Below are 13210 nucleotides of genomic sequence, written 5' to 3' on the forward strand. Positions count from 1 at the left end.
ACGACCACACCAATAAAAATAGGAGCTTTGGCAAAAGCTCGCGGCCGAAGCAAATTTAAAAAATAAACCGGTCAAGGCCGTTCCATCGTATAAGAAATAAAAACTTTTACTTTTTTTTGTTATGTAAACCACAAATTCACGGTTTTCGGATTTTTCTCTTTACTTGTGCTATAAGCTACCTGCCAAATTTCATGATTCTAAGAAACAGGATTTTGATTCCCTTGACAGGTCAAGGGTTCCCTTGAACAACAAAGTGATCCTGAGCTCCTTTTATCTTTGGAAATACGGAACCCTAAAAAACGTCCCATTGAAAAATTATAATTATTACATAATTATAATGTTATTTTATTAATGTAATAATACATTATTTGTAAAATCACTACTTAAATAAATGCGAAAGTATGTTGTATTTTTGGTTTGTTGTTTGTTCTTCAATCACGTGGCAACGGAGCAATAAATGGACGTTATTTCTTACACGGATAATATACTTATATTAGTTATAACAGTACAAGTGTAAATTAAAAATTTATAACACCCCCGACAAGTGAAGGTTACAGTAATAACTAGAAAAGAGCTGATAACTTTCAAACGGCTGAACCGATTTTCTTAGATTATAGCTAAGAACACTCTCGATCAAGCCACCTTTCAAACAAAAAAAAAACAAATTAAAATCGGTTCATTAGTTTCGGAGCTACGATGCCACAGACAGATACACAGATACACAGATACACACGTCAAACTCATAACACCCCTTTTTTTGGGTCAGGGGTTAAAAATCCTGCAGGGTGACAGTTATTTTTTTTTTAATTTTTGGTTTGGCCGGATTAATTTTCAAAACCGCTATACTGATTTTGACGGGATCTTGCAGGATAAGTAGATATAATAATAATTATAGTTAGGCCCGTTAGGCCACTTTTTATCCCAAAATTTTCCCTACGTACCAGTAATTAATATACTCGTGCAGGAATGCAATTGCATATTATAGGTGTACGTTACACAGTAAAATTAAAAAACTTTTATTTTAAAATATTTTATTTATTACAAATAACCAAATATAACATTGTTTTTGAAAAGTTACATAAATAAAATAGTAAAAAACAAGTAAATATTTGTTTCAAACGTGGTTTTGATTTTGTTTTGAATAGGATATTTTTTTTTTTTCAACCCTGGCTGACACCGATCTTAATCTTGTGGTATGACAATGCCATTTGCCTTGGCCTGGGTCTCATACTTCTTCCTCCAAACTCCTTCAGGGTCATACTTGGCAGTCAGCTTGTTCCAAATATCACGTTCATGTTTGATCAAGTGCTCTATAACTTCTGATGATCTAGTTTTTTGAATATCGGTGCATCTATTGCATCCAGTCTCAAGAGCATTTCCAAGATTATCTGTAAATAAGATATACATAGTTCACAAGTGTAAATTAAAAATTTATAACACCCCCGACAAGTGGAGGTTGCAGTAACTAGAAAAGAGCTGATAACTTTCAAACGGCTGAACCGATTTTTTTGGATTATAGCTAAGAACGCACTCGATCAAGCCACCTTTCAAACAAGAAAAACTAAATTCAAATCGTTTTATTAGTTTAGGAGCTACGATGCCACAGACAAATACACAGATATACAGATACACACGTCAAACTTATAACACCCCTCTTTTTGGGTCGGGGGGTTATAACACCCCTCTTTTTGGGTTGGGGAACTAATATCTATGCCTGTGGTTTTCCAGATTTCCGTTAAAATATTCGGTTTCAAAGTTACGCGGTCTTAAAAATTCACATACAAATCTATGAACCCCTGTATTTTTAAAACTACATATTTTTAGAAAAATCTAATACACCACAGGCACAGATATTAGTTTCGAGAATATGTCTGCAAAATTTCATGGACTTTGGTTGCTTGATATTCAAATGAAATTGGGACTACGATTGTATGGAGTGACGGAGAGAGCCCTGTTAACTACAGATTCCAACCTTTTAATGTCTTTCCTTCGGGGGTGCATTTTCCCAAATCGAGCATACAGTCAGTGTGTCCGTATAGCAATCGTTTATTTTCCAGAATTTCCTTTATGTTAATATTGTCATATTTGGACGTATACTTCTCGTCGGCTATCACTGCCACTAGCAGACAACTGATGACCAGGCACGATTTCGAAATCATCTGTAAAATTCACAAAAATAAGCCTTTTATAACTTACGAGGTTATCCGTAGTAAGACTAGTGGTGCGGGTCAGAAGGCATCAGAGCACACGGTAGATCATCCATGAGATGGACAGATAAAAGAGCACAATGTAAATTGCCACAATACGAGTGTACAAGATAGTGAGATGAATGGTTTACAATGGGGAGTGCACTGAAGAGCTTATTGACCTCATTCCACCCTCCTTTTTCTACAACCGCACCGCATGCCACCGCAAGCAATTTCAGTCTCACTACATGGGTGCCTAGTGCATTAAGATCGCCCTCTGTACCAGATCCTTTTTTCCACGCACATGCAAACTGTGAAATCAACTCCCTTCTGCGGTGTTCCCATTAGGTTACAACATGGGGTTATTCAAGGGGCGCGGCGGGCGGACCAACATATTCCTGAAAGACCGGCAACTGATTGGCTATGGTATGTTCATGGGCGGCGGTAATCATTTAACATCAGGTGACCCGCCTGCTCGTTTGATGGTTATTTCTATTAAATAAAAATAGGTAACCGAGGTCAAGGGAGTCACAGTTGAAATGACGACTACGATCATTCTGCCAAGACTGCAGCGTCTAAGAAGAAGAAGAAATTATGCGTTGACCAGCCTCTACGCCACTTGTATGGAATTACTGAAACTACGTAGAGACCTTCACTAGAGTGGAGGAGGTCATCTAGGGTGGAGGTCTACGTAATAGAAAGCATTTACATGGAATATCTTAAATTTTTATTTACAACGGTTTGAGCTGTACGTTGATATTATATTAGTCACTCGGTTTCTATCTAAATATATTACAACAAGTGTAAATTAAAAATTTATAACACGCCCGACAAGTGAAGGTTACAGTAACTAGAAAAAAGCTGATAACTTTCAAACGGCTGAATCGATCACTCCCGATCAAGCCCCCTTTCAAACAAAATAAACTAAATTAAAATCGGTCCATTAGTTCAGGAGCTACGATGCCACAGACAGATACACAGATGCACACGTCAAACTAATAACACCTTTCTTTTTGGGTCGGGGGTTAAAAAGGAAAAGCTGACTGTCTGACTGACTGATCTATCAACGCACAGCTCAAACTAAATACTTGACTACTAATGCTGTAGATATTTTCGTTTTCCTTCAATTTTTAAGGTCTCATATCTCCAGAGAAAAAAAGAAACCCTTATAGGATCACTTTGTTGTCTGTCTGTCAAGTCTGGTCAAGGGAATAAAAACCTACAGATTTCTTATAGGTCAACACCTATAATCATGAAATTTGGCAGGAAGCAATTCCCTATAGTACACAAGTAAAGGGAAAAATTCGAAAACTGTGAATTTGTGGTAACTTCAAAAAAATAATTAAAAAAGTGTTATTTCTTGTATGATGGCACGGAAACCTCGTTTGCACTTGACCGGACTAACTTAATCATAACTTAATAATTTAACTAAGTACTTCTTTGAGCTAAATACACAAGACGTTTTTACCTTTTAACACTATTTAGTAGCACTGTACTCAGCACTGATTTCGGTAGCTTAATATAGTCAAAGATGGATCACAAACTGTATTTATATTAAGTTTGGGTTTCCGTTTACTCACGTAGTTTTATTTTCAAAAACTTCCTTCAACATATTATAAAGGATGTTTCTTTTTAACCTTGTTTGGTTAATTACTTTGAGTTTTGTCTATTATTCAGATACAAGTTAGCCCTCGACTGTAATCTCACCTGGTGGTGTATAAGTGTTACGATGAAGCCTTTTTTTTTTGACGCCGGGGAATGCATTTACGCATCCCCCCCGGAAGCTAGCCAGCCAGCCGTGAGGCAGCCAGCCAGCTGAGGGAGGGTATGTGGGACTCGCGAGCCGAGAGGCGACAGGAATACCCACTAAACCCCATCGGCGCTACTGCGCGTCGCCTGGCGACTGGGTCACGGGAACGCCGAAGCAAACAACCGCGACCCAGCCAGCGACGTCTGCCGAGGCAGACCCTCCACCGGAGACCTGCTCGATCCCCACCACCGCACCTCCGGGACGCACCAACGAAGTGCGTCCCCCGACCCTGGGACGCGCACGTCGCCCGCGTCCCATCCTACGCTTCGTCCACTGTGCCCTCTGCTAGTCAGAGGGACACACGGAGAAACCTCCCCCCCTGCCAGGTCATTAGCCATAGCCAACAATATCTCCGAAGAGAAATTATTAGCCATGTTACCGGGGCGCACCGCTCCGAACACTGCTCTTCCCCTCGGACGCATCCAAAAGGGACCAGCAGCATCCAGGCACACTGGGAGGTTACCTGACTGGCGCCCCGTTACGATGAAGCCTATAAGATGAAAGCGGGCTGGCCTGGAAGGAGTGGCTATGTACATCCGTTTTATTTTTCATCAAACCTATAGGTAGGTAAATATACTAACAATTTTTTATTATCTGTTGTAGGTACCTACCTACCCATATAATTGGTGGTGTCATCGTACCGAAACGATAGGTATAATCACTTGGCGGCACGACTTTGTTAGTACTTTAAAAAAAATTGAATTAAGTAGGATAGAAATAGAAACTCGATTTTAGTCTAGGTATATGACGATAAAGTAATAAATCGTCAATATATTTAGACTTATCCACAAAATCACCACCATGTGGATTTTTTTCGGTTGTCTTTTCAAAATTAAAAAAAATTAAACTATTATTTCTTGTACGATGGTACGGAACCCTTAGTGTGCGAGTCCGTCTCATACTTGGCCGATTTTTTTATTTTTGCTAACATTTTTTTAAATTATTTATTATTGTAAATGAATAAATAAGACGTAAACGAAAAGTTAATAATATACATACAGCCTGTAGATCTAGTTACATGGTTGAAGCTAAAATAAATTATCTAAGTTATTAATATTTCATTTGAATTGTTCTTGTAATGCTTATTTTTCGTAACAAAAAATTGAAATTTGGACGTAGGAAAAAAACAAGTTAAGAACTTATATTCTGTACCTACACATTCGTTAGGTGTTAGGACAAGCGCGCCAAATACCAATTAGGCAGGTAGCTTTGTAGCTTTGTATCTTCTTTTTAATTTCGTGTTAGATATTCGACCGGATCTTTTCACTATGGGTACATAAGTACAGGGTTAATAGCCTAGTGCACAGTGGTAATAGTGGTGATAGTCTAGTGGTAAAGAAGTAGGTTTTCTATCCGGAGGATCGGGTGTTTGATCCCGGGCACGCACTTCTAACTTTTCGGAATCACTTGCTTTAGCCTCATGAGGAAACCTGCATGCCCGAGAGTTCTTCATATAAAAGGTATGAGAAGTCTGCCAATCCACACTTTACCTGGTGGACTATGACCCAACCCTTCTCTTTCTGAGAAGAGACCTGTGTTCAGTAGTGAGCCAGCGAATTTCATTATAAAAAGGTAACAGATAAGTAAAAACGAAATATAAAAGAAATTTTATTTAACACTCACTAAAAATAAAAGCCACAAATAATTGTAAGAAATAGTTAGTGACAAGTTTCTTATGACGAAATCTTTGGAGATACAGTTTTATTTTGCATATTATAAAATTTATTTATAACACTCGATAGATCCTCCCATCGTTTCCATTCATCGCAAGATTTGATATCAATCAAATACGTTCATTTATTTGAGTAAAAGCCAAATAGCGATAAGTATAAATTAAGATAAAAAAGGTAACAGTTTTACTTTACATATATGTATAATAAAATTAACCAATAATAATAATTAATCAGTAGATTCTGCGCCCTCAGGGTGGGTAAACTATAGGTAGGTATATGGTTTATAATATAATTAATCAGTAGATCCTGCGCCCTCAGGGTGGGTAAACTATAGGTAGGTATATGGTTTAGAATTATTTAGATGGTTCATCTCCTGCCCGTCGTTCCTGTTCGTTGCAAGATTTGAACCAAATTCATCTTATTATTAATAGCTACACACATTCAAAGAAAACACAGGACTTCGTCTGTGTTGGTGTTAGCTGGCGGGCGTGCTCTGCCTCTTTGGAGTGTTTTTTTTTGTTAAAACTGACTGGAAAGCGCTCTAAGGGGGTGCCGTGCGTATGTCGGAGAGCGCCGGCACAGACGAGGTCCATACTTGAAGTTTAACTAACTTGTTACAAATAACTACAAACTTGACATTGGCTAAAGTCAGACGAGAGAGAAAAAAAAACACAAAATTATAAGAAATAGTCACAAGTAAATTATGATAAAACTTTGCAAGAAAGTTCACTTTACATTATATATACTTAGGTATAAAATTAATTAAGTTTTACCTAGTATCTAATAATAATAATCGGTAGATCCTCCGTCCTTAGGGGTTGTGGTTCAGATGGTAGGTTTCGTTTCCGTTCGTCACAAGATTTGGATCAAATATACGAAACAATAGCTAAATAAAACGATCTTTATTTTACGTAGTATAAAAGCAAAACCTTAAATTGTAAGGAATTTAGTTAACACTCAGATATTAGAAATTGCTTTTTATATTCCTCCCGTATAAAATACGTATTTAATCTTCAGAAGCGAGGAATGCTTCGTAAGTTGGCTTGAATTTGTTCTCGGGATCGAATTTCTTTTTGAGATCTTCCCAAAATTGGTGTTCGTGATTCCGGAGATGGTTTACCACTTTTCGCGCCTTTATTTTTTGAGTTTTAGTACATTTACTGCATCCAGTTTGCATACCGTCTTGTAAGTGAACTGCAAATGAAAAAAAAATGAGTATAATCTATCTGCTGTTGTAATATCCATAATATTATATATCATATTATTAGTATAGTCTGTGTTTATTCTGAGAGGAGACCCTTTCTCAGTAGTGGGCCAACAATGGATTGCGAAAAAATCACTTAGCATCAAGTATGCTAAGTGATTTGAAGCTTGCTAGAAGTAGGCGCACAGGATTTTTAGAAAAAACTAAATCCACGCGATGATGATGGTGGAGATCTGATGAATATCTTCGGAGATGGAGAACAGAACTCCTCAATGGATAAGAGCAAATTGCTCGCGATCAGTGTAATAGCTTAGTAAACAGTAGGGTTTTAACTGGGCATAGCATATTACAGTATAGTGGGCCACTAAAAATTATGAAATAAAAAAATTTCAAAAGTAAAATAAAACCGACTTCAAAAACCACAAACACTAAAAAGTAAAAAATAATTTATATTTCTTATTGTTGTTTTTAGACATTTAGTTAAGTCTTTATAGTGGAAGATATCGAAAAACATAAAATGTTAGTCTGTTACCTCTAATTTCTTTTCCTTCAGGAGTGCAGCGTCCTTGGCCTAACACGCACTTCATATACGACGTTAGTAATCTTTTGTTCTGCAATATCTCATCTATGTTGATGTCGTCATATCTGTCTGTATATTCTTCAGCCACCGAAAAACTCAACATAACAAGACCAACTAATATAATCAATCCCTTCATATTTGTATGTATTTTTTTAAATTTCTTTACAGACTGTAAAGCAATGATAAAGATGAAAAATGACGAGTGATTCAGTTTATATCTGATTTGTTCCTTTATAGACTGAAAACAATTGCACCTTTAATAAATTACGCAAGCTAAATAGATACTAGTGGTCGTTCTATTGTTTAGTGTTACTGTAATTAATTTTCATTGCACGTTTTTCTCCCCTATAATGTCATGAATAGTTGAGTATGTAAGTATTTTTTATTACTATTAGTATTACTAATTATTTTAACTAATAACGAAAAAATTAACTATCATTATAAAATGATTTTTATTGATTGTGAATACTTTCGAAAACTAGCCCATCATCTGCAATCAGTTTGTAGTTATAAAGTGTGTTTGATGAATGTAAGGATAAATCATATAACATGACCAATGCATGGTACTGTATGTAGTTACCAACTTAACAAATATATGTAGTAGTTAGTGCCATAGATTCTTCATTAACCCCAGACCCAAAAAGAGGGGTGTTATGAGTTTGACGTGTGTATCTGTGTATCTGTCTGTGGCATCGTAGCTCCTAAACTAATGAACCTATTTTAATTATTTTTTTGTTTGAAAGGTGGCTTGATCGAGAGTGTTCTTAGCTATAATCCAAGAAAATCGGTTCTGCCGTTTGAAAGTTATCAGCTTTTTTTTAGTTACTGTAACCTTCACTTGTCGGGGGTGTTAAAATTTTTAATTTACACTTGTTTATATCTAACAGCAGTATTGTTAGTGCTGCTATATTGTTTATTTAATACTATAAACAACAAATAGGTATATTACTTTATTGTTAAATTACAATTTGGTTTAAGCACTTGATCATAAATACATTCAGTAAAATAATTACCTAGTCAGTAGTCACACTTCACAATGATGAACAAAAAAATATTACCTATTGATTCTTTAGACTTCTAAGATTTTGCAATAAATAATAGTTATTAACGTTCGTTCGAACTGCATACTTTTCTGCATTTTAAATTTTAAGAAGACCTATCAGATTAAATTATCACTACTTATATTATAAATAATGCGTGTGTTTGTTTGTTGGTTTGTCCTTCAATCACGCCGCAACGAAACAACGAATCAACATGTTTTTTTGCATGAATATAATCAAAGACCTTCAAAGACCTGGAGAGTGGCATAAGCTACTTTTACTTCGAAAAACAAAGAGTAAAAAATCTAAGACCATGAAATTGCGGACATTTATCTAGTTTTTGGAACTTTATTAGATTAGCCGGCTTCTATCTTAGACTGCATCATCACTTACCACCAGGTGAGACTGCAGTCAAAGGTTAACTTGTATCTGAAGTAAAAAAAAGCCTAAAACGAAAACGGAGGTTACAAAATAATTATTTGGAATTAAGATTCATAAATATATTTTTATTACAAAATCAACAGGTAAACAAAATAGGTATAAAAATTCATCATCTATCGGTTTTTGTGGAAATAATCTTATTTCGAGGTCATGACAATTCCTCTTTCTTTCGCAAGGTCCTCATATTTCTTCCTCCAGATCCCTTGAGGGTCATACTTGGCAATCAGCTCCTTCCAGATTTCAGGCTCGTTCTTGATTAAGTGGTTTATCACGGTTGTAACTCCCTTTGATTGGGCGTCTGTACATTTTTTACAGCCAGTCTCGAGAGCCTCCTGAATGTGGTCTGTAAAAGAAAAATAAGTACATACATCTACTTTCTTTTTAACCCCCTACCCAAAAAGAGGGGTGTTATAAGTTTGACGTGTGAATCTGGGTATCTGTGTATCTGTCTGTGGCATCGTAGCTCCTAAATGAATGAACCGATTTTAATTTAGTTTTTTTTTGTTTGAAATGTGGCTTGATTCGAGTGTATTCTTAGCTATAAATCGAAGAAAATCGGTTCAGCCGTTTGAAAGTTATCAGCTCTTATCTATTTTTTTTTATAGAGAGTTTTGTGCCGGGGGTTTTTTAAATTTTGAGTTATATCTACTAATTAGGTTGAGCAGGGAGGTTGACAACTTCTCTGACGCAGTCATGAGCGCTGTGGTCTTTTTAGCGGAAGGTCTCGGGTTCGATTCCCGGCAGGGGAAATTTGAAATTTTATAATTTCTGAATTTTCTTTGGTCTGGTCTGATAGGAGGCTTCACCCATGGCTAGCTACCGGCAAAAGACGTGCCGCCAAGCGAATTAGTTTTCCGGTGCGATGCTGTGTAGAAACCAAAGGGGTATGGGCTTAAAAAAAACTGCCATACCCCTTCCAGATTAGCCCGCTTCTATCTTAGACTGCATCATCATTTACAATTAGGTTCGATTGGTGTGCTGTGAAGGGTTAAATTGTTAAAAACAATGTTTACAAAAAATAAAATAACAAATATTGCCAAAAATACGGTTGATTGGGTCCCACTAACGGCGGGGTAGGACCTAAGCTACCGGTGGTCAGGGCTCCAAAATGGCTCCAAAGCTCCATGGCTCTTCACAATGGGTGCCATATCGAAAAGTACCTATCTACTGTCTTCTATATCTTGCCCTTAATTCAATAGCTAAGCAAATAGTAATATTTTAAGATGTTGGTCGATATTATCACATTTCACACTAATATTATAAAGGCGAAAGTTTGTATGTATGTTTGTTACTCTTTCACGCAAAAACTACTGGATGGATTTGCGACTCATACATTGTTGTCCTTGAATAGCCTAAAGGCGCCGGCTCCTATTGGGATGTCGAGGGTTGGATCCCAGCTATGCACCTCTAACTTTTCGGAGTTTTAAGCTTATTAAGTAATAAAAACATCTTGTATGCCTGAGAGGTCTCTCTGTTCTTAAAAGGTGTGTGAAGTCTGCCAAACCGCACTTGGCTTTGTGGACTATGCCCAGACCTTTTCCATTCTGAGAGGAGATCCGTGCTCAGTAGTGATCCGGCAATGAATGATCATGATGAAAGGGGTTTACCTCTTAATTCCTTTCCTTCAGGGGTGCACTTCCCCTTATCAAGAATGCAGTTGGCGTAAGATATCAATAATCTTTTATTTTCCAGAACCTCATTCAAGTCGAAGTTGTCATACTTGTCCGAATATTTCTCCTCGGCTAGTACCGCCCCTAGAAGGCAGCACAGCACCACACATGTCTTCGAAATCATCTGCAAAATTGAAAATAAACCTCTTTTCAATGTGGATAAAGTTGTATTTTTACTATCGATTTCAATTATTTTAGATTCGTTTCATGGATTTTGAGAGTATGTACAGTATTCGGGAAAGAACATAGGCTACTTTTGTCCCTAAAAACACAGAGTTCTCACGGGGTTTTTGAAAAGCCGAAACTTGCGTGGATGATGTTGCGAGGATCACCGAAAAGAAACAGTATCTCATCAATAACTAATTATAGCAAGTTAGCGCCTATTTAATTTTCAAAGAATGAGGGATGGTATATTATATGTTATAGTGTTAAGTGGACGTTAGAAAATTGGTGCTTCACTTTCTGATGTAAACTTTTGTCTCCAATTTGCCGTCTCAGAGAAGTTTACTATTCGCCAAGGCAAGATTTTATTTAAACTCTACTTTGTTAATGAATGTTAAAAATAAACTGATAATTTTATAAAATATACTTAAATATAAATTAAAACTAAAAAATTTATATTAAAAAAAACCAAAATAAATCACCCAACCCATAGCATGTTGTACCCAAGATGCTGGCAGCATTACCCCTTTGGATGGCCAAACTAATTCTTTGCCCAAGGTAGCTGTCAGCTCTCGGGTGCCCGGTTGACTCGATAACCCTTTTCGAAATTTTCTTTAAAAGAGCTCGAGCCCCCGTGTCCCAAAGTCACAAATATGAAGCTCTCATCGAGGTTTTCATATTTGCGTCTCTTGGCCCGTTGCACCCGCCATAGAAGGAGGTCGCCTGAATGTAGGATGCAGCTAAATTGTCTGCACACGTTGCATCCCAAACCCCAAAACACCATTGGTTGGTTGTGTTTTCTAATCAATATGTTTACTTGCAAAAAGTGATTAAAAACCTACCGTATCACAATAGATGTTGCACAACGTGTTGGTGACTTATGAAGTTATGATCACAGAGTGGTCACTGGCTGTATTTATAATGGATAGAGTCAAGCTTCAAACGTCTAATTTGCCCTCCTCCCCCACCGTCATTATAGTCCGGTGATGCCTACTGCATAAAAAGTTACACATATTATACCTACAGGTGGTTTCGTATTTTTTCAATGGCAATCTCTTTGTCACTCGCTCCATACTAACGTGGTTTGGTTCCCATTTAAAAACCGGCCAAGTGCGAGTCAGACTCGCACATCGAGGATTTCGTACTCGGGTATTTTTTCCGACATTTTGCACGATAAATCAAAAACTATCACACTAATATTATAAAGGCGAAAGTTTGTATGTGTGTGTGTGTGTGTGTGTGTGTGTGTGTGTGTGTGTGTGTGTGTGTATGTTTGTTACTCCTTCACGCAAAAACTACTGAACGGATTTGGCTGAAATTTACAATGGAGATAGATAATATCCTGGATTAGCACATAGGCTACTTTTTATCCCGGAAAATCAAAGAATTCCCACGGGATTTTGAAAAACCTAAATCCACGCGGACGAAGTCGCGGGCATCGGCTAGTTGTGCATAAAAATAAATAAATATCTGTTTTAAAATGTACCCAAATTATTGGTATAGTTATTTTACCTTAAAAATATAAAATATAAAAAATATATATCATTTACTCATGAACACATTTTAATTTCTTTTTGTGGTGTAACCACAAATTCACGGTTTTCGGATTTTCCCCTTTACTTGAGCTATAAGACCTACCTGCCTGCCGAATTTCATGATTCTAGGTCAACGGGCAGTACCCTATAAGTTTTCATGACAGACGCGATAGACGGACAGACGGCCAGACAGACAACAAAGTGAATATAAGAAAAGAAGAAAGAAAAATTGCAGACACGTTTTAACTTGTAGTAGACGGCTGTAGGGATTTTTTATTTCCCGTAGCCCAGCCACCAAAGTGTAGCGTGGAACACCAAAAGGTTTTAAACCATGGGGTTTCGGTAAGAGTCCGATATAGCCTCCATGCCACGCCGAGCGCGCTGGTATCCATGAGGATTTCTCCACAAAAAAAAAAAGGTTCGACAAGCACAGTCAGCCGCAACAGCCATATCGCTGGCTGTAACACCTTCGAGTCAATTAGTTGATAACAGGAAGATTGACGGAATTTTTAGTTTCTTTTCACCAAATCCTTTAAAAAAAATATTTTTTGTAAGTACAATTGTTAAATGTATTTATTGTTAGTTGTTAACAATAATTAAGTAGGTATAACATAGTATTTTTTTGACAAACAAAACGTTGCTAAGTAACTTATCGACAGATTTAATTAGTTTTGGCTATGAATTACCAGGTAGATAGTAGATACCTATCTTTTAGACAAGCCATTCCATGAGGCTATTCCAAACAATTGAGATTGCAGCCAAGCGCAATCTTATAATTTAAAAAAAATAGGTTGAACAAGATACACCCTTTATAATTAAAAAATTGATGGGAAATACGAGTAGGTATTTCCGTTTACTTAAATTTACCTGATGGCACCTTCAAGGAACTTGATTAACAAAAAAAAAAAA

The 13210-nt window shown here is 36.9% G+C and overlaps 2 protein-coding genes across 2 annotated transcripts; both read right to left on the bottom strand.

The window, feature by feature from the left end:
- Positions 1–1146: 1146 nt before the first annotated feature.
- On the bottom strand, positions 1147–7824 carry LOC123875843. The gene is made up of 4 exons (XM_045921891.1): positions 7406–7824; positions 6678–6863; positions 1973–2167; positions 1147–1388 (listed from the first exon to the last, which is right to left on the bottom strand). Exons 1-4 carry the CDS (start codon positions 7587–7589, stop codon positions 1183–1185), a joined length of 771 nt encoding a protein of 256 aa, XP_045777847.1. The 5' UTR covers positions 7590–7824; the 3' UTR covers positions 1147–1182.
- Positions 7825–8978: 1154 nt separating this feature from the next.
- Positions 8979–11744, bottom strand: LOC123875626 (allergen Tha p 1-like). Its single transcript, XM_045921558.1, has 3 exons — positions 11609–11744; positions 10542–10728; positions 8979–9277 (listed from the first exon to the last, which is right to left on the bottom strand). The coding sequence occupies exons 2-3, from the start codon at positions 10726–10728 to the stop codon at positions 9072–9074; spliced, it is 393 nt and encodes a 130-aa protein (XP_045777514.1). The 5' UTR covers positions 11609–11744; the 3' UTR covers positions 8979–9071.
- Between the last annotated feature and the right edge of the window lie 1466 nt (positions 11745–13210).

Source organism: Maniola jurtina, chromosome 20 (assembly GCF_905333055.1).
Source record: "Maniola jurtina chromosome 20, ilManJurt1.1, whole genome shotgun sequence".
In the NCBI taxonomy this organism is placed as follows: Eukaryota; Metazoa; Arthropoda; class Insecta; order Lepidoptera; family Nymphalidae; genus Maniola; species Maniola jurtina.